Source organism: Engraulis encrasicolus, chromosome 9, assembly GCF_034702125.1.
Source record: "Engraulis encrasicolus isolate BLACKSEA-1 chromosome 9, IST_EnEncr_1.0, whole genome shotgun sequence".
NCBI lineage: Eukaryota > Metazoa > Chordata > Actinopteri > Clupeiformes > Engraulidae > Engraulis > Engraulis encrasicolus.
The window spans coordinates 55,864,650-55,889,787 of record NC_085865.1 but is presented as its reverse complement, the minus strand read 5'-3'; the positions used below and the strand labels follow the sequence as shown (position 1 = coordinate 55,889,787).

The following is a 25,138-nucleotide window of genomic DNA, read 5'->3' as shown; positions in this document are numbered from 1 at the left end:
GGCGCCTCAAGTCTGGCACACTGGGCAGTCATGAGAGCCAAGACATCAAGTAGAGAAAGACATCACACCTCTGACACATACTGATATCACATGATGCCAGTTACAATGCCCTGTGGCACCACACGCACGCACGCACGCATGCACAGCCACAAACACAGCCAGAATGTCAGTGCATTGCCCTGTGGCAGTACAAACTGATATCACACCTCTCTCCACTACCCTGTGGCAAACACACACACACACACACACACACACACACACACACACACACACACACACACACACACACACACACACACACACACACACACACACACACACACACACACACCCCTTCGCTGACACTGCAAGAGGGCACTCTTCCTCCCATTTGTCCACCCTCCCTGTCTCTCTCCCTCTCTCTCTCTCTCTCTCTCTCTCTCTCTCTCTCTCTCTCTTTCCCTCTCCCCCTCTCTTTCTCTCTTTCTCTCACACACACACCTTTCCTACCAGATCCTGTTGGCACAGAGGTGGTACATGATGACAGCTCTATTTCTCTCTCCGCCGCCCCACCTCCTCCGTCGCTTCATCTCTCACTCTCTCTCATTTCTTATTTGTCTTCCTTTCATCTGTCATTCCCTCTCACTCTACATCTCTATTGCTGTTGCTCAAATCGTGTGCGTCAACCTGCAATTCTCTCAACCCTTGTGTGTGAGTGTGTGTGTGTGTGCGCGCGCGTGTGAGTGTATGTGTGCGTGTGAACCTGTCATTTCCGGCCTCCCCCGCTCCTATGCACTATCCTTGTCTGAGTGAGCTGCTGTGTGTTTGTGTAACACAGGTGACCTTGCTCTTCCACGGTAATGACACAGGTGACAGTTGCCATGGTAACTGAGGTGATGACGGCTAGCCGGCAATATGGCAACCGCTTGGTTCCAATCAGGTGATGCAGCGATTACCTGATGACAACTCGACCCAATTGCCTGTGTGAAGTTGGCACCCCATATGTTGAAAATATGGATAAAAACAAAAGGACTCGTATGAGTCCCCGGATCTTTGAGTGAGATGAGTGAGTCATCTCTATGGGAGACAGCTGTAATAAGGCCAAAAACCCAACGACGGAAATTCAAGGCCCTTGGATCGCTTCCGTGTTGGACTGTAGAAAAGATTTCTAGATTAGTAACAACACACGAGACGATTAGCTTTTCTGCTGCTAAACATCCGTCGACGTCACTTCCTCCAGCTGTCTGTACGGCAGTTCATGGAAACTTTCTTTATTGTAAGGTTTGTGTTTTAGTCCACAGCCAGGATATATGCACGAGTGTGGCATCGTCTTCTATTTATTAAACGTGGTAAAATTTAAATCCGAAGTGGTTAATTTCTAGTTGTAGCGCAAGCTGTCTTTTTGAGTTTTCCGCCTTCCGGACTCACGTGTATTTGTTTCCATCAACAAAGTCCCAGCTGGAGGAAGTGACGTCGACGGATGTTTAGCAGCAGAAAAGCTAATCGTCTCGTGTGTTGTTACTAATAAACTCCTGGACTATGTACAAAGTTTCAAATTCATCTTTTTGTGAGTACAAACCACATTTGTTATACTGTAGAAGTTTGGTGTCATGACATGTTATTTTTGTGGGGAAAGTTTGGAGACGGTGCCCAGGATCCATATGCGCTTGAGTCAAGCTATCCGGAATAAACATCGAATAACACGGCAACTCTGTTGATGTAAGCCTGCGGCAGAAAACACTTCGGGTGTAAAGGTGGATGGGTGTCACGGTTCAAATGGCATTAGGGTGATTCTACTCCGAACCATCGCTTTAAATGAATATTTGTCACGTGGGACACCTTGGTCAGGTAACCAATGAGCTACGAATATTTCGTGGGCAGGGTTATTGTAATTTCGAGGGGTCGGCCTTTGCCTGAGTCCTTATTGACCCCTATGATTCTAAATCTTTAATAAGTTGTCTAAAGACCGTTTCAAAACCAAGACCTTGCCTCGCATCATGACCATCAGATTGATACCAAACACATCATAGGAATTTTCAGTACATCATATTAAGCGTTTAAACCACACATATTAATACGTCTGGTCCACGTCTCTCCTTGGCACGTGGTATCTTTGCGCAACAGTGCACGCGCAACAGCTGGATACCTTTTCGCCCCGGAGGGGCAACTTTCTTACCCCGGAGGGGGCGAGTTTGAGCAGCTGCGCGTCTCCACACAGAGAGCATTGTCCTACTGTGCGTCCTTGTGATTCAAACGCTAGATAGGCAAAGTTTGTCTTTGTAATTTAAAGATAGCAAAAACAGTAAATAAACACATGAATGGCAGAAAAGCAACGAAATGTGAGATTCCTCAGGAACCCGTAGGTAATGATTATGAGGATGAAGATGAGGATGATGATGTCAGTGGGTCAGAGAACGGTTAAGACAGTGGGGGGGATTACACAGCTCATTGGCTGCGACCTAAGACGAAGTTCTTGTAAAATCATCCTGAAAAGTGGAAATGTAACGCGTCATACTAAGAATGGCCCTCTTCGGCTGTGGCAAGTAGTGTGCAGTAAAGAGATGACTCACTCATCACACTCAAAGAACCGGGGACTCATACGAGTCCTATTGTTCTTTCTCTTTTGTTACGATGTAGAGGGTCAGTAGGTGCACAGAACAGTTCAGCCCACTATCATATCCACATCACACGGGGGAGACACAACTGGTTACTTATAAAAGGTAGGGGTTCAGAGGTCACAAGTAACTTCCGGAGTGAGACCTCAGGAGAGGTGGCTCTCGCGTGCTAGCCGCCGGGCCTGCTAGCCGCCAGGCCTGCTAGGCCGTGAGCAGGCAATTGGAGAAAACACCTGCCGAGAGGTTTGTTAGGACTCACCGGATATTTAGAGACTGTCTCGCACAACCTGTTGAAGAAATTGAAGACTTTTGGATTTTAAGGACTATACGTGGGGCTTTCCTCACGAACCCTGAACACATGAGAAGAAGCGCTGGGCTTGCATTGGTCGCCTACCGAGGGCCTGGAGATTGTGGTGGCCCAGCTGTCGCGTGAACGCTTGGTCCCGAGGTAAACGCTGTGTTCTCTCCCTACAGACATGCATACATTTAGATCGTACACTCATACTGACACGTTAATGCATACATAAAAGTGAGGAGTTAGATAGGGGCAACTAACTACCTTACATGTGGTGGCTACGTCCGGGATTGAAACTAGAGAACGAGCCGGGGTGTTTGTGTTTGTAGGCCATTTGGAATTGGAAGTTAGGCAAGCTAGCAGTGTTCATTGGTTCATGGAATGTTTTGGGTTTGACGTGCGCTGTCAGAGTGCTAATTAGCTAGCTAGCTGGGACCGTGAGCTGGGATGATGTGCTGTGCTTCGTTTGTTTGACAGTGTAAAGGGGGCTCGAGCCGTAATAATGTGAACGAGAGTAGAGCTGGCATCTGGGGGCTAAGCAATGAGTTAGCTGTGTTCGTTCATGTTTCAGGGGTAAGTCTGCTGTATGGTTCTGCTGCGTAATTTGCTGTTGCCGCGCTGGTATTTTCATTCATTTTGATTGGAGTGGCTAGAGAGGACGTAGGAAAATGTCGAAATTTGATGCGGAAACGTTTTTGTCAGAGAAGGTGACGCGACTTCGGTTGCTGAGTCTTCCGAAACCAGATGTGCGCGCAGTAGTTGACTTTTGTGGGGTAAAGGTATCACTTGAGGCAAGGAAACCTGAGCTCATGGATGTGTTGTTAATGTGGCTTGGGGTAGAAGCAAGTGATAAAGAGTCAGAGGCCATACAATTACATGACGAAGAAATGGTACAACTGCAGCGAAGCGTAGAGCGGACGAGGCGAGAAATTGAAATGATGCAGAAACGGAATGAACTGCTGGACAGCGAGAGAGTTAAAGTTCTCCCTCAGAAACATTCGGTGTTATCTTTGGGCTCTCCCGCACAGCTGGTGCGCCGTTTGCATGTGAGAGAGGTAGAGGAGGCTGACATGGAAACAGTGGATTTGGCGGATACCATTTTTGCCGATGTAACTTTACGTGAACCCTGTAGCAACGATGTTAATGTTATTGGGGCTGGTGTAGCTGATCATATGGATGACAATCGCGGCCTGACTATTTTGTCTGATTTGCAGAGCAGGGCCACTAGTGTCAGCGAGGTGACAGAGGGCTTTGAAGACTCTGATCTGGACACGATTAGTTTGTGCAATACGTTTCTGGCCTTTGGTGAAACTGATGATCTTGGGGATGTCCAGGACAAGGACAGTGAACTTTGTGATGCTTTTTGTGCCTTTGGGGAAGCCGAAGTGCTTGGTAATGTTCAGAAGAGAGGCAGTGAAATTGTGGCCCTTTGTGATACTGTCTTTGCTTTTTGTGAATCGGATGTTTGTGATACTCAGAAGGACAATGAACCTGTGAAGTTAAGAGGGGCAGCTCTTGATTCACCTGTTAATGGTGCTGATGACGACGAGGAACTGGAAGGGAACCTGCGTCATGTGCCTGTTGAGCAGCAAGCTAAGGGAGCAGTGTTTGTGGTGTGGCACCCACGCAGGCTCTCGTGGTGGTCTTGTGCAATGGTTGAGGAGTGGACCCTCTTGGCTGAGTTGGGGGGTAATGGTCAGAGATGGTTTGGCTGGGGCCTAGTGCTTCCGGTGTATAGTCAGGCCATTATGCATCGGGCTTGGCGTTACCTGCTAGGCGGCATACCGAAGCCTGGTGCCAGGCACGACCATGGCATACTTTGGTGGGTCTTTGGGGTGACTTGAGACCTCAGTAGCTATGATTACTGGCCATAATTACTATTTTTGAGGACTGTCCTGTGAGCTGCCGGGGTGCCTTTTGACTTTTGGTTTTGACATGTGTTTTGGCGTCCATTATGTCTGTTTGGTCGGTGAGTTTTAGAAAATGATGTAAATAATATGTATTTGATTTTAGAAAAGAGGAAAACGTGTAGAGTTGAAAAAAAAGGATAAAAGATGAGAAAATGTATTAAAAAAAAAGAGGTTTACAAGATAAAAATGTTTTTTTTTATTAAAAAACATGGTTTGAGGGGGGAAGGACTGTTACGATGTAAAGGGTCAGTAGGTGCACAGAACAGTACAGCCCACTATCATATCCACATCACACGGGGGAGACACAACTGGTTACCTATAAAAGGTAGGGGTTCAGAGGTCACAAGTAACTTCAGGAGTGAGACCTCAGGAGAGGTGGCTCTCGCGTGCTAGCCGCCGGGCCTGCTAGCCGCCAGGCCTGCTAGGCCGTGAGCAGGCAATTGGAGAAAACACCTGCCGAGAGGTTTGTTAGGACTCACCGGATATTTAGAGACTGTCTCGCACAACCTGTTGAAGAAATTGAAGACTTTTGGATTTTAAGGACTATACGTGGGGCTTTCCTCACGAACCCTGAACGCATGAGAAGAAGCGCTGGGCTTGCATTGGTCGCCTACCGAGGGCCTGGAGATTGTGGTGGCCCAGCTGTCGCGTGAACGCTTGGACCCGAGGTAAACGCTGTGTTCTCTCCCTACAGACATCCATACATTTAGATAATACAATCATACTGCCATATTAAGGCATATATGAATGTTAGGAGTTAGATAGGGGCACGTAACTACGTTACACTTTCGACTCGTTTTGTTATCTCAATGGGAGAGTTACCATCACTCCCGGATCGTAACGCTTACCGACCAATCAGAAGGACACCTCAAGAGGGCCTCTGAAGGAGTTTCCTCCCATCACCCCAAACCTGTATTGGAGGCGCCCAAAACCCTATGTCCCTGAGGCATAGCAGTCACATCAGGCCGGTAAAACCGGGAAAAGGTACAGGGGCTGGCCCAGTCAGCCAACATACCTCCTCAAACGTGACACCTCAAAAGAGGGCTCAAGGCATGGAGACTGCGTGCGCAAAGTGCGCCCTGACCCGAGCACAGACCCTTAGACTGTGTCTGCCTGCACGTGTGTGTCTGCGTACGAATGTGTCTGTGTGCGTGTTCTATCAGTGTGTTTGCATGTGCCTCATGGGTCATCAGAGCTTTGATGCCTTTGATTCGTGCTCAGGTGTGTGTATGAGTATGCATACGTGTGTGTGTTTGTTTGTGTGTGTGTGTGTGTGTGTGTGTGTGTGTGTGTGTGTGTGTGTGTGTGTGTGTGTGTGTGTGTGTGTGTGTGTGTGTGTGTGTGTGTGTGTGTGTGTGTGTGTGTGTGTGCTTTGATGCATGCCTTGCTTTGTTTGTGCTTATCCCTTGGGAGGATGAACCCCATATTACTCCTATGTGTTTCTTATGTATTTTACCTTCAAACAACGTGTGTGTGTGTGTGTGTGTGTGTGTGTGTGTGTGTGTGTGTGTGTGTGTGTGTGCGCATGCGTGTCTCAATCCTAAATGCCCTGCAGCTTCCCATCTCATATGGTTATGCTAGAAGACACAGTATGCCCTGTAGGCTGTTTACTCCTTCACTGAATAATTATAAATCAGACAAACAAAACAAATCAACCATATATATATGTGAACACTGTCGTATGGCCTACATGAAATATTATATGAAATATGTGTTACATTACCTTACACTTTTATCCAAAGTGACTTTACATTATATTACTTTACACTTAGCTGACATTTTCATTCAAAGTGACTAACACTTATTTAAAGGGCATTGGTTACAGCCCCAGGAGCATTATGGTGTTAGACGCCTTGCTCAAGGGTAGCCTACCTGAACTATGGAGTGTGGTAGGGAGATGAAGGGTGGGATTTGAACCTGCAACCCTCTGATGGAAAGCCCAACTCCTTAACCACTAGGCCAGTGCACAGAAGTGAAACAAACCCCATGTCTCCCCCTCATGCATCATATGTACACTAAATAAACACAGTAATATGAACACACATAAGGGTCATTAAAGGCCTATAATTAGAGTAACATTTAAGTCCATGGGCTTTATTTGTCAATTCCACTAACCTCAACCTCTTTTCAACTTCAACCAAGGTTATGTTGTACATCAGCACAACTTTATCATTTTCCTCTGAAAAACAAGAATATATATTACTGGTTTTGTGAGGTTTTTATCCTGTCCTATTTTCCAAATTACAGATTCAGTCTTCATATTTAGAAGTAAAAAAAGTTTTTGTATAAAATATTTACAAATATTTGTAGTGATTATAATATGTCAAACGTGTTTAAAAGCCTATCATTTATGAAATTGGGTTTTTTTGTGCGTCCCAGAAAACCGTGTCAACTGTATCACAAACTGAAACCCCCTCCATAAATGAGCAATCTTTTGGGCCTAAGTCATGACCAACATCATAAAATGTCATTACCTCTTTGGATGGTAATGTCAAGACCTTTTGGTAAGTTTTGAGTACACCTCCTCAATATTTTAATCCATACTTTTGAATGGTCTTACAGAGGCTTAATTTTCCATCAACTGTATTGTCAACATATTCATGAAACTGATTTAGAAATTAAATTTATAAGCATACACATAAATCCCATAACATAGGAATTGAGTAAGGTAGTGAAAGCTCTGAGGTCTACAGTTAATAACAATAATCTGAAAAGTGCAGAAATGTCTAGCCATGTTATCATCAACTGTGTCACACATTAGCTGAGATGTTATGACACAGTTGTTATATGACACAGTTGTTATATGACACAGTTGTTATGACAGAGTTGTTATATGACACAGTTGTTATGAGAGGGTATGGTTAATGCTTATTAATGGACTTAAGATCTTTCAAACAAAAGTGTGTTTCATATTAACTTTTTTTTTTTTACATAGGCCTATGTTTAAGATAATATAACATTTGTCTGCAATTAGTAAGTTTGGTCACCCAAGGGTGTATATAATGGAAACATCTATTAGGCTATTTGTTGTTTACAGTATTAAAAAATACTGAAAAATGCAGAAACAAAATCCTGAAATGTTTCTCTAAGTATAGAATGACCCATAAATATATATACACACACACACACACACACACACACACACACACACACACACACACACACACACACACACACACACACACACACACACACACACACACACACACACACACACACACACACACACACACACACAACCAACAGAGAGGATGGCAGACAGATCCCTGGGCTGAAATGAAATGGGAAATCAATCAAGTGTAAGATTGTCTTTGAAATGTGAAGTTTAAGATTGCCTGATGCTGGATAGCAGTCTGAGTAAACGCCAAAGTTTCACCAATCGTCTCTTGACATTCAGAACGTTTTTTCAAGCCATTCACACCAGTGAGACTAAGCTTGTCTGAATAAAAAAGACACATTCCTTTCTATATTGCCCCATTTGAGTTTCATTGACTGTGTGTGTGTGTGTGTGTGTGTGTGTGTGTGTGTGTGTGTGTGTGTGTGTGTGTGTGCGTGCGTGTGCGTGTGCGTGCGTGCGCGCGTGCGCGCGCGGTCACATGCATGTGTGTGTGTGTGTACTTTGTTTCAGATGTCCCATTGTGTCTCTAAACACTGATAGTTCTGACCACTTGACTGCCCAAGAGGATCGACAAAGACGTTCACCACTTGGGACTACAGTTCTTCTCAGTGTGTGTGTGTGTGTGTGTGTGTGTGTGTGTGTGTGTGTGTGTGTGTGTGTGTGTGTGTGTGTGTGTGTGTGTGTGTGTGTGTGTGTGTGTGTGTGTGTGTGTGTGTGTGTGTGTGTGTGTGTGTCTGTGTGTCTGTGTGTCTGTTTGTGTGTCCACTGGGTGCTACAGTTCCGGCTTCCAGTTACTCTCCGTCTGCTGCAGCCCTTCTATCCTCTTTGAAAGGCGAATTTTGCAGAGCGAATAAAGATATGGTCTTCGTATGGATATCGTATGGGAGGGACGATCAAAAGCCACTTTAACATATATAAATGGACAGATGGTCCCCCTGGTGCACTGTGTGTACTGTCACAGGCTAAACAGGGATTTTTCAGATGTAGAACCTACCCACGCACACACGCACGCACACACACACACACACACCATAGGCCAACGAGGGCTTGTTTCCATACAGTTCAGTACTCTGGGGCTGTGTGAATTGTCTGAATGTGTTCGTAGTCTTTCTCTCAGAAGGAGACAAAAGATCTCTGGCCCAAGCATCTCTCATGGAATACTGCAACTCCTCCAGAACGTAATTATAATTGTAATTATAATACATGTAATTACGTTTGTATGTTTAGAGCAGTTCATTTAGTCTTGCAATTCAAAATCCTATAACAGCCTGACCCGAACACACAGCGTTGGCAGAACAGAAAGATTACCATGCAGCGAAAGTAAAGATGGGTTTGAATTGGTAGGTGTCTCTCCTCTTTGGTAGGTCTCACCTTTTTCGCTTTGGATAAAGGTGTCAGCTAAGATTAATGTAGGCTACTGTAATGTGATGTAATGGAAGTGTGTGTGTGTAGGGATCTCCATGCTGAAGTGTTTAGTTTCTCCATTTCTTCACTATCAGACCTTCTCTCAGCTCACTGGATATGGATCCACATGCTTTCCCCTGTGTGTTTGTGTGTGTGTGTGTGTGTGTGTGTGCGCGTGCGTGCGTGCATGTGTGTCCCTGATGTGAATCATGTTGTCCACAGCAGTCTTGGGATTAGCGACCGCTGCTGTACTTCACTCCTCACCCACCCACATGTCTCCGCAGCCCTGGGAAACTACTCCAGGGAGACCTGCAAGAGTTATGCTGTTACATAAACCGCTTCCTCACACATCATTTATCATCAACCAACTACTTCAACTCAACAGGACTTTTGTAATGTGTGCCGCCGCCAGGATCTCTACTGTTTGCCATACTGCATATATGATGTTAAGCCCTGTGTTTGAAAAAGGCTTCAGGATATCTACTGTATGGGATACTGTATATATGATGTTAACCGTTGTGTTTGAAAGGTTTTTGCCACCAGGATATCTACTATTTGGCATATAGTATATGGTATTCACCTTTGTGTTTGAAAGAGGCTTTTGTCTCAATGGCCTGTTTGCTCTGAACCAAGTTATTAGTCAATGAGCCACGAGACCTTTATAGAACACGCACGCACGCACGTATGCACGCACGCACGCACGCACGCACGCACGCACGTATGCACGCACACACCTCTTTCTGTAGTATCCCACAAGGAGCCCAATCAAGGATATTTGCATGGCTCACGGCTAGACTATTAAAGTCTAATATTCAACAGTTTCACTTCAATACCATGTGGATGAATCTCATTGCCCTAAACCAATCTACTCCATTGAGAATGCCACAGCAGGCTAACGGCATGCTGTTATCCCTAATTAACCTGATGAATTAACTAATTAGATTACTATATAGTATGGCATATCCTCATGATGAGGTGAGGAGTGAGGCTCAGTGGCAGGAGAACGGCTTCTCAATGAAAAGAAGGCATTCAAAGCATGCTTGCTTCTCAATGAAAGGGTATTTCTAATGTTCTACTTGTCCATTTCTGGATTTCTAATTAAGTGCACTTACCTGGCATAACCCGGATAGTCTGACTTCATCTTCCATGGTTACCACACTGCTGCACTTATCATTGAGAATCCTGATCATTTAATCAAAACATCTCTCAATGCTTAATAAATTAAATGCCACTTCTGGGAGACTAAAATATTTAGCTGACCACCTTTGTGTCTCTGACACTAATGCTGCTCTTTAAAATTCGATTAAGTCGCTCCACTCTGTGCTCGGAGATTAATTTGAAAGTAATCCCTCCCTAAATGGTTCTAAATCAAAAACTATTTTGTCGAACGGCTCCCCTTTTTCAGAGATAAAGCAGCTGTCTTCTGTCAAAGTGATACACAGAGCCTTTTCTTTGCTGCTTTTTGGAGTCTGTCTTGCCCTCCAAAGTTGCAGACAGTTGATGGCAAAAGAAAAGTATCTCAAGTGCTGTCATTAGGTAAAATTTAGTCAAAGATGTTCCCTCTCAGGAGAGTGATGCTCTGCACACTCTTGACAGCCGGGAAAGGGCTTTGCTTGCTGCTCAAAGACAAGTCCATCAAAAGTTTTATCTTCTGACACAAAGGTCCCTGAATGTATTTACTCTTTCAAATGTATATATATTTTTGACTTTTGAACTTTATAAGGACGGGACTGGGAGCAGCAAGTGGGAGAGCAAGAGAGAGGGATGAGCTGGTTATGGGATGGTTAGAGGTCTCCATGGATACAGAATGGGTTATTATGGGATGTCTCTATTTGGCCAGATTGTGTTTTTTTGGGGTGTTTTTTCATGGCTCCTGCTTTCCTGTGAAAAGACTCCTGGAGTTTCCCTCCCACCTGCTGTGACCTTTCGACTACAAGTTCATTAATGCCTCTTTTCCACTGCCAATTTTATGGTAGGCCTACAGCTTGACAAATCGTGAATCAGCCTCCTCTTTTTGCTTTTCAAATACGACACAAATACAGCACGACACAGCTCAATCGTAAAGCATAAAGTGGCAGCCGAGTCGTGCTGTGTCAAGCTGTAGGTATACCAGAAAACTGGCAGTGGAAAAGAGGCATAAAGTGCTCATGAGGAGGGCTGGAAAGGTGAACAGGTGAGCAGGTCAGGGGGTCGCATGTCGTGTGTCCCCTGAGGATGGACATGTCTTGGTGTCACCTGATGGATTTATCTTGCCTGTCGCCTGACGTCACCGGTGAGTTGTAAGAGAGGCTGCTGGTGGTGGTTGACCTGCACAGTCAATGTTTGCAGACAGTGTTGATCGGCAGAGTTACTTAAGTGCTAAGTGTGTCGAATATAGCACTCATAGTGTTGGTTCAACTCTAAGTGTTTAGTTAACACTGCAAGCATTTAACATTTACCATGTGCGTTGCCACTTATTTTAGTTAACACTGCAAGCATTTAACATTTACCATGTGCGTTGCCACTTATTTTAGTTAACACTGCAAGCATTTAACATTTACCACGTGTGTTGCCACATGTGCCAGGCATATCGATCCAGCCTGCACCTCCAATACAAGGACATTGGTGACACCATCATTAGGAAGAAAGATACAACACACACAGGCAGTCATGGACACACACACACACACACACACACACACACACACACACACACACACACACACACACACACACACACACACACACACACACACACACACGTCTATCTGTGGGTGTGTCTGTGCCTTAATAGGAGCATGTAGCCGAATGCCTGAGCAGTGGAGCTATACAACACACACACACACACACACACACACACACACACACACACACACACACACACACACACACACACACACACACACACACACACACACACACACACACACACACACACACACACACACACAGCTAGACAGTGTATAGAGGGCCAATGTCAGGGAGTGACTCATCAGTGCTCTCCTGTCCCCTTAGCTGAAGGGGACATCACATAACCTTACACTGCTGAAGGATGAACTGTCTCCTCACCACAATAAGAGCGAAAATGACTGTAGATGAGCCCGTCAGCCATCTGAGCAGATCTGACTTCGACACCACCTAATGTGGAATGGATATGACCCCATACAGTGTCTATCTGGTAATATTACTCATTATAGTATGCCCTCGCTAAACTGCTAAAACAATTTTTGCCTATTCAACTCATTTTTCCTAAAATGGCGTAATGTCAAAACTGTACCTACTATAAAAAAAACAATCTTTAGTCAAAACCTCACTTCCATGCCAAAACACACACCAAATGATAGCACTGTCAGACCAGAATACATCTTCTCATCATCATCATCTCATTACATCTTCACAAGACCTAAATATTCAATAGGCCTACTGTACATTACAGAACAACCCAACAGAAAAAAAGGCCAAGCCACTATCATCGTGTACAGGTGGTGAGCCAATGCCACACTCCAAACTGAATGCTGAACACAATTCTGAGCAAGCAGCCAATCAAAATAGAAAAGGAAAATAAAGCAGTAAATGTGTATTTTTGTAAGTGGCAGAATAGTGCTCTATTTTGAAAGTAAGTGTTTTCTGGTGTACTAGTGTTATTGTGTCCTAACGTGTTTTGTGTTGTGAACAGACGTGTCTTCACAGTGGCGTTCTGAGATTGTGGCTTTTGAACAAATAGGTTTTTGTATCAAATTGTGTGTATACTGCTGGCATAGACAGTATGTGTTAAAGAAGCAAGTGCTTTGCAAAATTGCTGCAAAAGTGTAAAGCTGAACTTTCATTTAAGGTACGGCAACACTGTGTCTAGTACCAACAACTACTTTGGTTTAAGCATGTAGTGTTAAAACTGTAAGTGACTCTTATTTGTGCCTTTAAGCTTGAACTTGAATTGGAGTTAGTTGCACAGCGCAGTATCTGGAAGATGGTAGGCTACGATATTGACTAACAAGATGTGGATTTCCTCTGTAAGATGCCTTTGATTTGCTTTTCAAATCCTCCTCCTCCTGCTGGTGCACTGGTGGAGCTTTCATCTTAAAGCCTATTATTCCCATCCGCAGGTCTGAGGGCTCGCTCGCATCTCCCTAATGAAAGAAAGGAGACGGAGGAGTACAGAGGGAGGAATAAAGACGATGCAGAGAGAGAGAGAGAGAGAGAGAGAGAGAGAGAGAGAGAGAGAGAGAGCATTAAGGCTTCAGTGGCATTCAGACACCTTAATGCGTTTTGCAACATGTGAGTGAAGGAACTATCATTGTACTGAAGTGCACTTGTGCTCTGGGCATACCCGTGCAAATGCATACCTTGTCTTCTGCTCGTGTCCTCTTTATGAAACAGTGCACTACTCCAGGCAGACAGCCAGAGCATGAGGAGAATGAGGAGAGACAATAACAACAACGCTGCCTGTTAGGTATTAAACCGGGTTCGCCTTTCATTATGTTTGTGCCGTGCCCATTCTCGTGAAAATCAACTACAAGCTTTGTGGTGCCGCTACGATATAGCCTCATTTTTCGTAGTTGGGAAACGCGCGCTGTCGTCGAGAGTGGGTGAGAGAGATGGTGAGAGAGAAAGAGAGTGAGTGAGAGAGAGAGACCACCCGAGCAGCGTGCGTGCGTTCCGGGAGGGGAGCGCTGTCGTTGTGTCAGCTTCATGCCATGTCTCCCTTCCTCCAACATTATCCCTAACCTTAACCCTAACCCTAACCTTAACCCTAACCTTAACCCTAACCCTAAACTTAACCCTAATCCTAAACTTAACCCTAAACTTAACTGTAAATCACTTGTTTGAATGTTTGATTACCGTCGTTTCCAGTTAGCCTTCACTCGCGCTTGATTGTTGATGTCCGTCTGCATTATTCTTCCCCCCAGAACCAAACTACCCCAATTGTGAGTCCCCCCTTTCGTCGCCCAACCACGAGAAACGAGGCTATACGTAAAGGCACCACGAGGCTTAAGGTTGATTTTGTCTTTTTTTTCTCGTAAAGACTTCACGTATGGCACGAGTTACTGTTGTTGTGCCAATGTGGCGACCGTACACCATGATGCCTTCAGGGCTGATTTCCTGTATCTTGCCCAGTTCAATATATTGTGTAAACTAACCAGAACCACACCTTGCCTGTCTCCTCATGACACTGCCCCTCTGTCGTGGCTCCCCCATGCCTTCATGCTGCTTCACTGGCTACCTCATGAATACATGTTGCCCCTCTGCAGTGACTACCTCTTGCCTTCCTAATGCCCCACTGTCTTGCTCCCCCATGCCTTCATGCTGCCCTTCTGATGTAGCTACCCCATGCCTTCATGGTCTCCCCCATGCCTTCATGCTGCCCTTCTGACGTAGCTACCCCATGCCTTCATGGTCTCTCGTCATGGCATTCGGCTAACAAGATCATTTCAACATGCAGCTTTGCTATGAGGAAGAGATCACGAGGGCAGAGAATGCACACACAGTTATAGTGTTTTAAAAAGGACACCCAATAACTGGCAGGGAATACACAGTAGATAACAGAAGAGCCATCCCATCCTCCCCTGCGGTGTTCAAAGCCCGCCGGGCATGCTAATACCAAGGAAGACAAAACTTTACATACAGCTGTATAAGACAGGCAGTATCAGAGTATAAAATCCCTGTGCTGTATGTGAATTTGAAATGCACAGTGTAGCATGTTTTAGGAAACGCATGGAAACAGTTCTCAAATTAAAAAAAAACACTTAATACCATACATTATACAACAACAACAACAACAACAAGCTTATAATGCAAATCAATAATAATAGATTAATTAACAGTTGTATACATCAGGATCATGAAAATATCACACAAACAGACCAGACGCAACACATTTGATGTCAACTAAAATGCCAATACCATGATGCCACTAAAAATAGGTTTTATAACATGCCACAAAACTATATTGGTGCTTTACGCACGAGTGTAGTTTGGTTCATTTAACTGGGTGTTCCGAGCCTTCAAAACCGATGCCCGATGGGGAATTACTGTAGGCCTACATGGGTCACGTAATGAGCAAAAGACTGTATAGAATGCCTGCTCGTCTGTTCGATGCCTTCCCAAGTCTTCAGGCTAAGATGCGCATGCCGACTAGCGTGGGCTGATTGGCTGGAGAATTGTCATCTCGAACATGCCCATCGGTTTTCTGAATGGGGAGGGTCGCCAAACGGTACATCCAGCGTTCGCCGGAGACGCGCGCTTGTGGCTAAACTTTTGGTTATAACAGAGCTGTGATATACTCAGATGAGGAGACAAAACTGCTTGTTACAATAAAACAACTCAACCAAGAATTCTCGAGACGTGACTTTGGCTTTGCTGGCGCATGGTCTTTCACAAACCACTGTTGGCGGCGAAGCACTCACCTTTAAAGTCACGCCGAAATGCATGCCTCAAAACTGGTGATGATTGTTGCCACCTTGGGCTGTACACTATCTCTCGTAAGTACACATTTATTTGTTTCATTTCACAGCTGACTCGTTTTTTAATCCTTAGTGGTGTTTTATTGTTATATTAATTTTGCGTAAAAGACTTTCTCGTGTTACGCAAGCAGATTCGCTTTTTACATGAATGGTCACGTTTTTCATGTACCATGTGTAAATACTGTATGTTTGTGGATTGTAATAAAATACTACAATAATGTTAATGTGTTATACGAATACACTTCAGGAAGCAATTCAATAACTCCTCTTTGTTCGGAATGCACCGCTGGCACTCCAGTTATTGTAGCAGGAAAATGGAACATGTTTAGCTAGGCAGTAATGTAAGCACTTTCAACATCCATGCGTTCAGCAGGAGTGGCCGCATTAATGTAGCCTACTAAAACGAACACAAACCATTTTTCCTGAACACATACAGGTGTTATGATGCCGTGTGATGAACTAACGGATGCCTGCGTATCGGGGCTGTGTCATTTGGAGGTTCCAAAGTTGCAGCGTACATGAGGCGTCACACGTAGGCTACCCACTCCATCACCCGAACTACTGTTTGATGTAACCGGACTTGAACGTGTGCCCGGCTGGAGACGGAAGGTATTTCTTGCCTTGCCTGTTGACTCCAGTCGGTTGGGGAGTTACTGTATGGCGTGGATACGGGTCGTTTACGCGACTGAACGTTTTACTTTACTCAGTGAAGTGGACAGTGCACATTTATTTCAATGGCACTAGTTGGACATGTAGCGGGGAAACTATTGCGATGTTTAAATTATTTTTTTGAAACCGTTCATCAGTAAATGGAATTGTTCTGTTGTGAGAAAAAGTGGTGAACATAAGGCTGACGTTATTTGTCTGAGCTGATGGCAAGAAGTTGAGCAATAGAAACGGTGACAAGAACACTTACTTTTAGATTTTAGAGTTCCTCCACTACTTTGAGGGATAGGCCTACCCTTTTGTATACGAGCAATATTACACGCCTGCAGAAATGTGCAGCTTATTCACATCAAATACAGATGAGATATAGCGTGTCTGACGGGTGAACGAGCACTGTGGTGAATCACACACTGTTGTCAACCCGCCTCACGACACGTTTCAGAATAACGCATTGCTGCTTCAAAGTGGAATTTTATTCTGAGCAGTTCCCTCATCCTTCCTCGCAGGGACACATTTGTTGTCTCGGCTTCATCCATCACGCTCCGGTACGGTTCCGTATATGATGCGCCCTGTGTGTGTGTGTGTGTGTGTGTGTGTGTGTGTGTGTGTGTGTGTGTGTGTGTGTGTGTGTGTGTGTGTGTGTGTGTGTGTGTGTGTGTGTGTGTGTGTGTGTGTGTGTGTGTGTGTGTGTGTGTGTGTTAGGCGTCTCTCCTCAGCCCTCGCCCTTCAGTATTTCACACTAAGCCCCAACAGGAGGGGAAACACACATAGTTAGGGAAAGATATGGATATTTTGGGAAATCTGTGAACTAATTTATTACCAATAGATTTTTTTTTTTCCAATATGTTCTTACAGGTGTCTGGACACACCTCACAATTTATCCACGGCCAAATCCAATGGGAATTTCTGTGACACCCCGTCAAAGTTGGCCTATGTAAAATTGGAACACTGTAGATTGGGGGGAAAGGATGCATAATGGGTCATATTTCCCCAGTTTGCAGAACTAACTTGACTAGTCCCCCCCCCCTTTTTTTTCGTAAAGAAAATAAGATTTGAAAGAAACTGCCACTGTAGCAGCTACCAAAGCTAATTTCCAAAGCAAGGCCATGATGAGAGATTGGAGGTGTGCGTGTGCGTGTGCGTGTGCGTGTTTGTGTTTGTGTGTGTGCGCGTGTGTGTATAGTGATATTGGAAGTGAAAGGCCCTCTGTGTGATATTGTGGTCCAGGTGGTCTGGCCGAGATGAATGAAGACAAAAGTGAAAGTGTAGCCTACTTCACACACACACACACACACACACACACACACACACACACACACACACACACACACACACACACACACACACACACACACACACACACACACACACACACACACACACACACACACACACACAAACACACACAAGTTGAAACAATTGATGTGCAGTACTGTAGAAGCAGTAGGTGCAAAGAGTAAAGTGCAACAAGTGACATGGTGAATGAAGGGAAACTGGCCCAATTATAGGAGCCCACAAACGCACGCACCCACCCACACACGCATGCACGCACAGTACACACACATGCACACACTCATAGGCGCACATGCACAGGTATGGACACAGATGAACACCCCTCTCTGTCTTCTGCGATGTCTGCTCACGTTCAGCCTCAGAAGAATTGGATCTTTTTAGCTTTTCTTAAGTAAGTCCCTCTCAGTAACTAAAATGATTTCGTTTCTAATTGCCGCTGGTCGGTCCAAAGGGACCCATGTTGTTGGGTGCTGGTCTGTCTGAAGGTCAGAGCACGATTATGGGCCTTTTCATCTCTTAATTTCAGGCATTTAATGTCTTTCAGCACATGCCAGCAGTTTCCCCTTTAGACTTCCCTCAAGGACCTGAAATCTTTAAATTTGCAATTATACTTACGCTAGTCTGTCTGAGGAGATCCATGTGCACCAGAGCACTTTGATGGACATTTTTTATTAATCTGGTTTCAGGCATTTTATTTCTTTTATTCCAATCTCCAGGGTGGTTATTTATTTTGAATAAAAGTGTTGAATATTCTGCTCCTGGTGGGCTGTCAAGGTGATGCTGCACTCAACAGGTCAGCGGTGCAGTGTGGTGTGGTGGTGTGTGCAGAATTCAAATGGCCAGAAAGCCAAAAAGCCTGAAGTTCCTGGATGTAAAGCACCTCTGCTTGGTAGAGACCTTGGACTGTCGACACAAATTAAGAATTAAGAATTGAAACACGTTGTGCTGGGTGGCCAGGGGGTTTCACTGGTCATCATTATGTATTTAGGGCAGTTTAAATATACAACTGCTGATGCTGAATGCTGAGTGGGATATATGGAGAGCTCTTTTCCAAAATTAGATATATCCAGTCGGGAAGTTGACATTTTTGTATTGGGCATTCCATTGAATTGCATTGCAAAATGCATTTTATAGAGGTTTAAAAATGTTGTTCCCACATTTGAATGGCAAAAATTCCAATATTGAAATGCAAAAACTCAAAAATGGTGGATGTAGTGTTTTGGAAAAGAGTAATGTACTCCCACCCGACCCCCCCTGGCGTAATGACTTAACACCTTCATAAAACATATGTAAGCATATTGCCACTGTCCAGCTGAAACTTTGTATCCCTACTTATCTTTTTTATTTATTAAATTATAAATCACTATACATAAACATTTCAACAATAAAGTTAAATACTTTATCATACATGTATACTCGTGGAGACTGAGACATAGCATATATGTACCTGTATATATATGAATAGTAACAACATAACTGATATAATGACTAGTTTAAATAGCCTACTTTATGAAACATGTATATCAGTGTTAGAAACAACATAGCTGGTACAAATAACTAAACTTTCTTTCTTTCTTCCTTTCTTTCTTTCTTTCTTTCTTTCTTTCTTTCTTTCTTTCTTTCTTTCTTTCTTTCTTTCTTTCTTTCTTTCTTTCTTTCTTTCTTTCTTTCTTTCCTCACTGCATCTGATTCCATGCTGGCCTCTCTCCACTGCCAAAGCTCTGTGCCAATGTCCTTCAAGAATGTTACTCTCCTCCAGATCAGAGCCACTTCAAAGGCCAAATCATAGCGACTTGCATGGTGGAGCTGTGTTTCACGCTGGTTGAAAGCAGAATATGATTAAGTTTGGCTTTGTTATTGTGTAAGACCAAAGTGTACAGTAGCGCGTTTGTTTGTGTGTGTGTGTGTGTGTGTGTGTGTGTGTGTGTGTGTGTGTGTGTGTGTGTGTGTGTGTGTGTGTGTGTGTGTGTGTGTGTGTGTGTGTGTGTGTCTGAGATCATGCCAAGGGCCATGATCCTCTGTTCCTGTGATGTGTCATATTGAGATAGATATGCTGTATTTGCATTGGAGAGGAGGCTGATCCATACACAAAAACGTACGTGTGTGTGTGTTTGTGTTTGTGTGTGCATGCGCGCTTTGTAGAAAAACCTGATCCACACTAACACAGACTCACATTTGCATACTATGAAAGATGTATGTGGCCCGGATGAATGCTTATGAATGCTTATGTATGAATTCTTATGACTGGGGCGCCTATGAATGCGTATGCTCATGTAAGGTAGAACAAAAGGAAACAGAATGACGGGCTCTCTTATCGGCCTTCCAGATTAGCACTCGTTAGCCTTGTTGTGATTTTCTTGTTATCCTCGTTATGCTCTCTCGTTAAGGTCTCATTGTTATGTTATCCTCCTTATCTGTACGTGTAGCCTCGTTTCCACTTGGAAAATCTTTCCGGAACATGAGAAAAAGCTCATCAGGGAACAGGAGGAGATTTTTCTCAGTTATTTTTGAAAGATGATAATGCCTGGAGGAGGTTTTCAGTGTGTGTGTGTGTGTGTGTGTCTCTCTGTGTGTGTGTGTGTGTGTGTGCGTGTGTGCGTGTATGTGAGTGTGAGTGTGAGTATGTGTGTGTGTGTGGTGACCTTTGCCAATTGCCGCTCATCAGAGGGGTGAGTTTATGTCCATAGAGGTCCTCAGGAACAATCAGCACACACTAACACAATTAACCACAACCTGTGGGAGGGAAATGGTGGAGGACTTGGAAGAGGTGGAGGAGAGTATATTCAATTTTCTCAGTGGAGGCTGAGGAAGTTAAGGAAGTGGTGGAGGAGGTATAGGTGTTGCTTTGGCTTAGGAGGAGGACGCTGAGGAGGAGGTGGAGGTGGAGGAGATGGTGGAGGACGAGGAGGATGAGGATGAGGTGGCTGTTGGGGGTGAAGGTACTGTAGAGGAGGCTGTTATGGCTGTGGAGGTAACGGGGGAATTAAAACAGACACTGACCAAACAATCAAAGTTCCCCATTCCACTCAAACCCGCTGGAGAGGGGAAGGGGACGGGCAGGGGCGAAGCCCTCACAGTCGAGGCTCCTGAGGCTGACAACCGGGAAAGCATCATATCCATGTAGGAGAATGATTTGGAGAGTGTCAGGTGAAAGCGTTCGTAGCGCATTAGCCGGGACCTTTGGAGACTCCAAGCGAGCGGTGTCCCAGATCAGCTGCTCGAGCTGGGGAAGCCACACTAGCCTCTAGGGTGGTGGACAGTCCTCGCTGTGCAGGATTCCCTGAGGTAACAGGAAGCTGGGCGCAAGTGTCGTTTACCACGGGCGGGTGATCGAAGCGCCTCGCCGAGGGAGAGTCGGAGTCTGACTCTGTGAAGACACGGTGCCAATGATCGATTGTGGTCGAAAGGAAATAGGGACAGAGCGGGCTAGAACTAGTCAAGTCTTGTAACTCGTGTCATCACATGCATCACTGACATCAGCCAGGGATGCGTGTCCCCGGAACCGAGTGTGCACGGAGGGCGCACCTCTGGAACGCTTGGGTTTCTCACGACCACTCGTGGCACCATGGTGACAGGGCTTGGGGTTGGTGTGGCGTGCACGGGGCCTTGGAAAAGCCAACAGCTCTCCGTGTGCAAAGTAGTATGCGTTGTATGGAGAGGGATACTGTGCATAAGGCAGAGTCTTGATCGAGGGGGGAAGGCGATGTGGAACAGAAAGTAGGTGTGATTAGTCCATTAGAGCCCAGTCAATTTTTTTAAAAACTTTCTAAGCCCTGTGAGCTGCCCGAAAAGGGCAGAGACTTGGGTAGCCTAGGCTAAAGGCACATTTCAGAAATATATGGAAGGCCAGTTTTAAATTTAAATAATCTTGCAGGCCAAATAAAATGAATATGACATTCCTGCGGTAGGCTATACTCATCAGAGTCATCTGATTGGCTAAAGGCGTTCATTGAGGACCATCTGATTGGATAACATGAAGGAAAACATTATGCAGTACAAGTGCACTGTCTGAAAAAGAGCATCGGTATGCAAGGGAGGTTTTACTCACCCTTCACCCTCCCCCGGACACAAACACAAATTGGAAAACAAGGTTAGATAAAAAAAAAGTTGTACGCTAATTCAAACAAAATAATTTAGCAAGTAAACAAATATGTGCTCTGGCCCTAACTCCACTGTGTTTCATCTCATGCTCTGCTGTTTGCAGACTCTGAAGGTTAATAGAGCTGTGTGTGTGTGTATGTGTGTGTGTGTGTGTGCGTATGTGTGTGCGTGTGCGTGCGTGCGTGCGTGCGTACGTGCGTGCGCACTGCGCACGCATGCCTGCCTGTGTGTGTGTGTGTTGACAGAGCTTTTGTGTGTATTTGTGTGTCAAGGTTGACAATGGTGTGTGTGTGTGTGTGTGTGTGTGTGTGTGTGTGTGTGTGTGTGTGTGTGTGTGTGTGTGTGTGTGTGTGTGTGTGTGTGTGTGTGTGTGTGTGTGTGTGTGTGTGTGTGTGTGTGTGTGTGTGTGTGTGAACAGCCTTAGGAGGTCTTAGTGGTCAGCACTCCTCACTTTGACACTGTTACGGTGTTCAGCAAACTTGCTTTTGCATTACTGCAAGTGTGTGTGTGTGTGTGTGTGTGTGTGTGTGTGTGTGTGTGTGTGTGTGTGTGTGTGTGTGTGTGTGTGTGTGTGTGTGTGTGTGTGTGTGTGTGTGTGCGTGCGCTCAGTAGGAATGAGGAGCCAGGGGCCGTGCATCTCCACAGGAGGTATGGTTGTTGTGTGTGAAGAGTGTTGGTCTGGCTATTCAATGGGAGCTATTACTGCACACACTGTGTGTGTGTGTGTGTGTGTGTCTGTGTGTGTGTCTGTGTGGGTGTCTGTGTGTGTGTGTGTGTGTGTGTGTGTGTGTGTGTGTGTGTGTGTGTGTGTGTGTGTGTGTGTGTGTGTGTGTGTGTGTGTGTGTGTGTGTGTGTGTGTGTGTGTCTGTGTGGGTGTCTGTGTGTGTGTGTCTGTGTGTGTGTGTGTGTGTGTGTGTGTGTGTGTGTGTGTGTGTGTGTGAGAGAGGGTGCCGCAGGCCAGAAGGGATAAATCTCCAGACATGAGCAATACACAATTCCTTGCGGGAAGAGAAGAGAAGAGAAGAGAAGAGAAGAGAAGAGAAGAGAAGAGAAGAGAAGAGAAGAGAAGACAAAAGGAGAGGATACGAGGGGAGATGAGAAGAGAGAGGAGAGGAGAGGAGAGATGAGGAGAAGAGAGATGAGGAGAGGAGAGGAGAGGAGAGGAGGGGAGAGGAGAGGAGAGGAGAGGAGAGGAGGGGAGAGGAGAGGAGGGGAGAGGAGGGGAGGGAAGGGAGAATTCTCCAGAAATGAGTGATCTAAAATTACTCACAGGGTTCCCCCAAACCTATACTCCCTACTGCATATGGAGGAGGGGAGAGGAGAGGATGAGAGGCGAAAGGGGGAGAGGAGAGGAGAGGAGAGAAGAAGAGATGAGTGAAGGGTAGAGTAGATTGCCTGATGGGAGATAGAGACACAAAGAACATCCAATGAAATGAGAGTGAGTCTCCTCACGTCACGTCCCATCAGTGGAGACAGCTGGACCCTATAGCCAGCATAGAGAGGAGAGGAGAGGACAGGATAGGAGAGGAGAGGGGAAAAGATGACAGAGGAGGATTCAGGTTAATCTTTCCATGACTGATTTACTGATAGTTGAATACTATACAGTTATATACCATATAGGTATATGTCTGATAAGTATATGCGATGGTTGGATAGTCTGTGTTTGTATGTTTGTGTGTGTGTGTGTGTGTGTGTGTGTGTGTGTGTGTGTGTGTGTGTGTGTGTGTGTGTGTGTGTGTGTGTGTGTTTGTGTGTGGGATTCGTTTCTTACCCATTGGAGTTCCTCAGAACTGTTCTAACGCAACTAGGCTTCATAAATATTCATGAAAGTTGACGGGGGGTCGACGGAGCTGTCTAGAACTTATTCACATAACACAGGGTCTAGAACTGGGCCATAGGTATGAGCAGCCGCTGTGAGGAGCAGCCGCTGCGAGTAGCCGCGACAACATCGCGTGTTCATGGCTTTCACTCATGGAGAATAGCAGGAGCGAAAGATTCCTAATCTAAACGATAACGGTTAGTCATTACTCACTTGGCAAGTCGTCTTGTGAATTGTTTGCAATTGGATATTGAGGTTGGACTGTAGATTTTAACCGTAGTATGTAGGCGTCCCTCTGTCTAGCCGAAGTGCATTCGCAAACCAGGAAGCAATTAAATGAACATTAGTCCTGTCGTCGAAAAAGTACTCTCGGGGGATGTTTATCACAATTTCTCAGCGTGCACACTCTTCATCTAAGGCCCTGTGAAGTTATGAAAGTAACGCTCCTCTTGCCTGCATGTCCAGGTGCATTCGCAATTAATATTGGTCGTGCTGGGGTTTTTTTTTGTGGCAGCGTGCCTCCGTCTATAAGAGAGCGAGCTATCCTACTTCTGATCCCTCGCAATTTTCATGCTCCGTTGTCATAGTTATTACTAAAAGCAGATTTTAAGAAGGACGAGGCTTGCGAAGGAAGCAACCTGTAGTCTAAGCTTTGGATACCCACACTGTTAGACTCTACTTCATTCAGTCACGACGGAGATGCAACCAAGAAAGCCATGGTGATTTTTTAAGTGTCTGGGATAGATGTGTAGCCTATATGACGGTAAATAGTTACAGAGATGGCAGTTGTCAGTTGGAACTAGACTCACCCGCTCAGAGCGACATCTGGGGCGATTCTAAAATCGACCCTGTTAGAACCGAAGATGGGTGGAGTAAGGGCGGGGTAAAAAAAAAAAAAGTTAAGCCACGCGGCGCCTCGGTGGAACAACAACCCTGTACAACCGGGCCTGCACTACCTTCGTGAGGCCTCTGCTATTGGCACACACCAACAAGGTGGGGCCCAAATCCTGGACCCCACATGTTTTGACCCTTTTTGCTGGGCTAATTTTGTTGTTACTGAAAAAAATAAAAGTGTACACATTTACTTACTGACAGGTTAAGGTTAGGGATTGTTTTGATTTGGGCATAGTTTTGCATTCTTTATCTATTGTTAGGTTTAATATAAATGGTGAAAACGTATGGTGAATCTGACTGTGACTTTATTGTTTATTCATTATCTGATGTACCCCTGTTAGTCATAGCAAAGGAGTGTAAGTGTGTGTGTGTGTGTGTGTGTGTGGGGGGGGGGGGGTGCAAATGTGGATGCAAATGAGTGTGTGGATGCATGCAAATGTGTGTTATGATCCTCGTCCTAATACCAGCAAGCAGCCGCCAAATCGTCAACTGTGTGCCTTTGTGCGTGTGTGTGTGTGTGTGTGTGTGTGTGTGTGTGTGTGTGTGTGTGTGTGTGTGTGTGTGTGTGTGTGTGTGTGTGTGTGTGTGTGTGTGTGTGTGTGTG

The 25,138-nt window shown here is 45.1% G+C and overlaps 1 protein-coding gene across 1 annotated transcript in view; it reads left to right on the top strand.

The window, feature by feature from the left end:
- The first annotated feature begins 15,699 nt into the window (after positions 1-15,699).
- Positions 15,700-25,138, top strand: part of LOC134456042 (vasoactive intestinal polypeptide receptor-like) — a 152,824-nt gene continuing 143,385 nt past the window's right edge. The window contains exon 1 of the mRNA XM_063207468.1: positions 15,700-15,779. Coding sequence (XP_063063538.1) covers positions 15,723-15,779 — 57 coding nt within the window. The 5' untranslated portion in view covers positions 15,700-15,722. The remainder of the gene's footprint in view (positions 15,780-25,138) is intronic.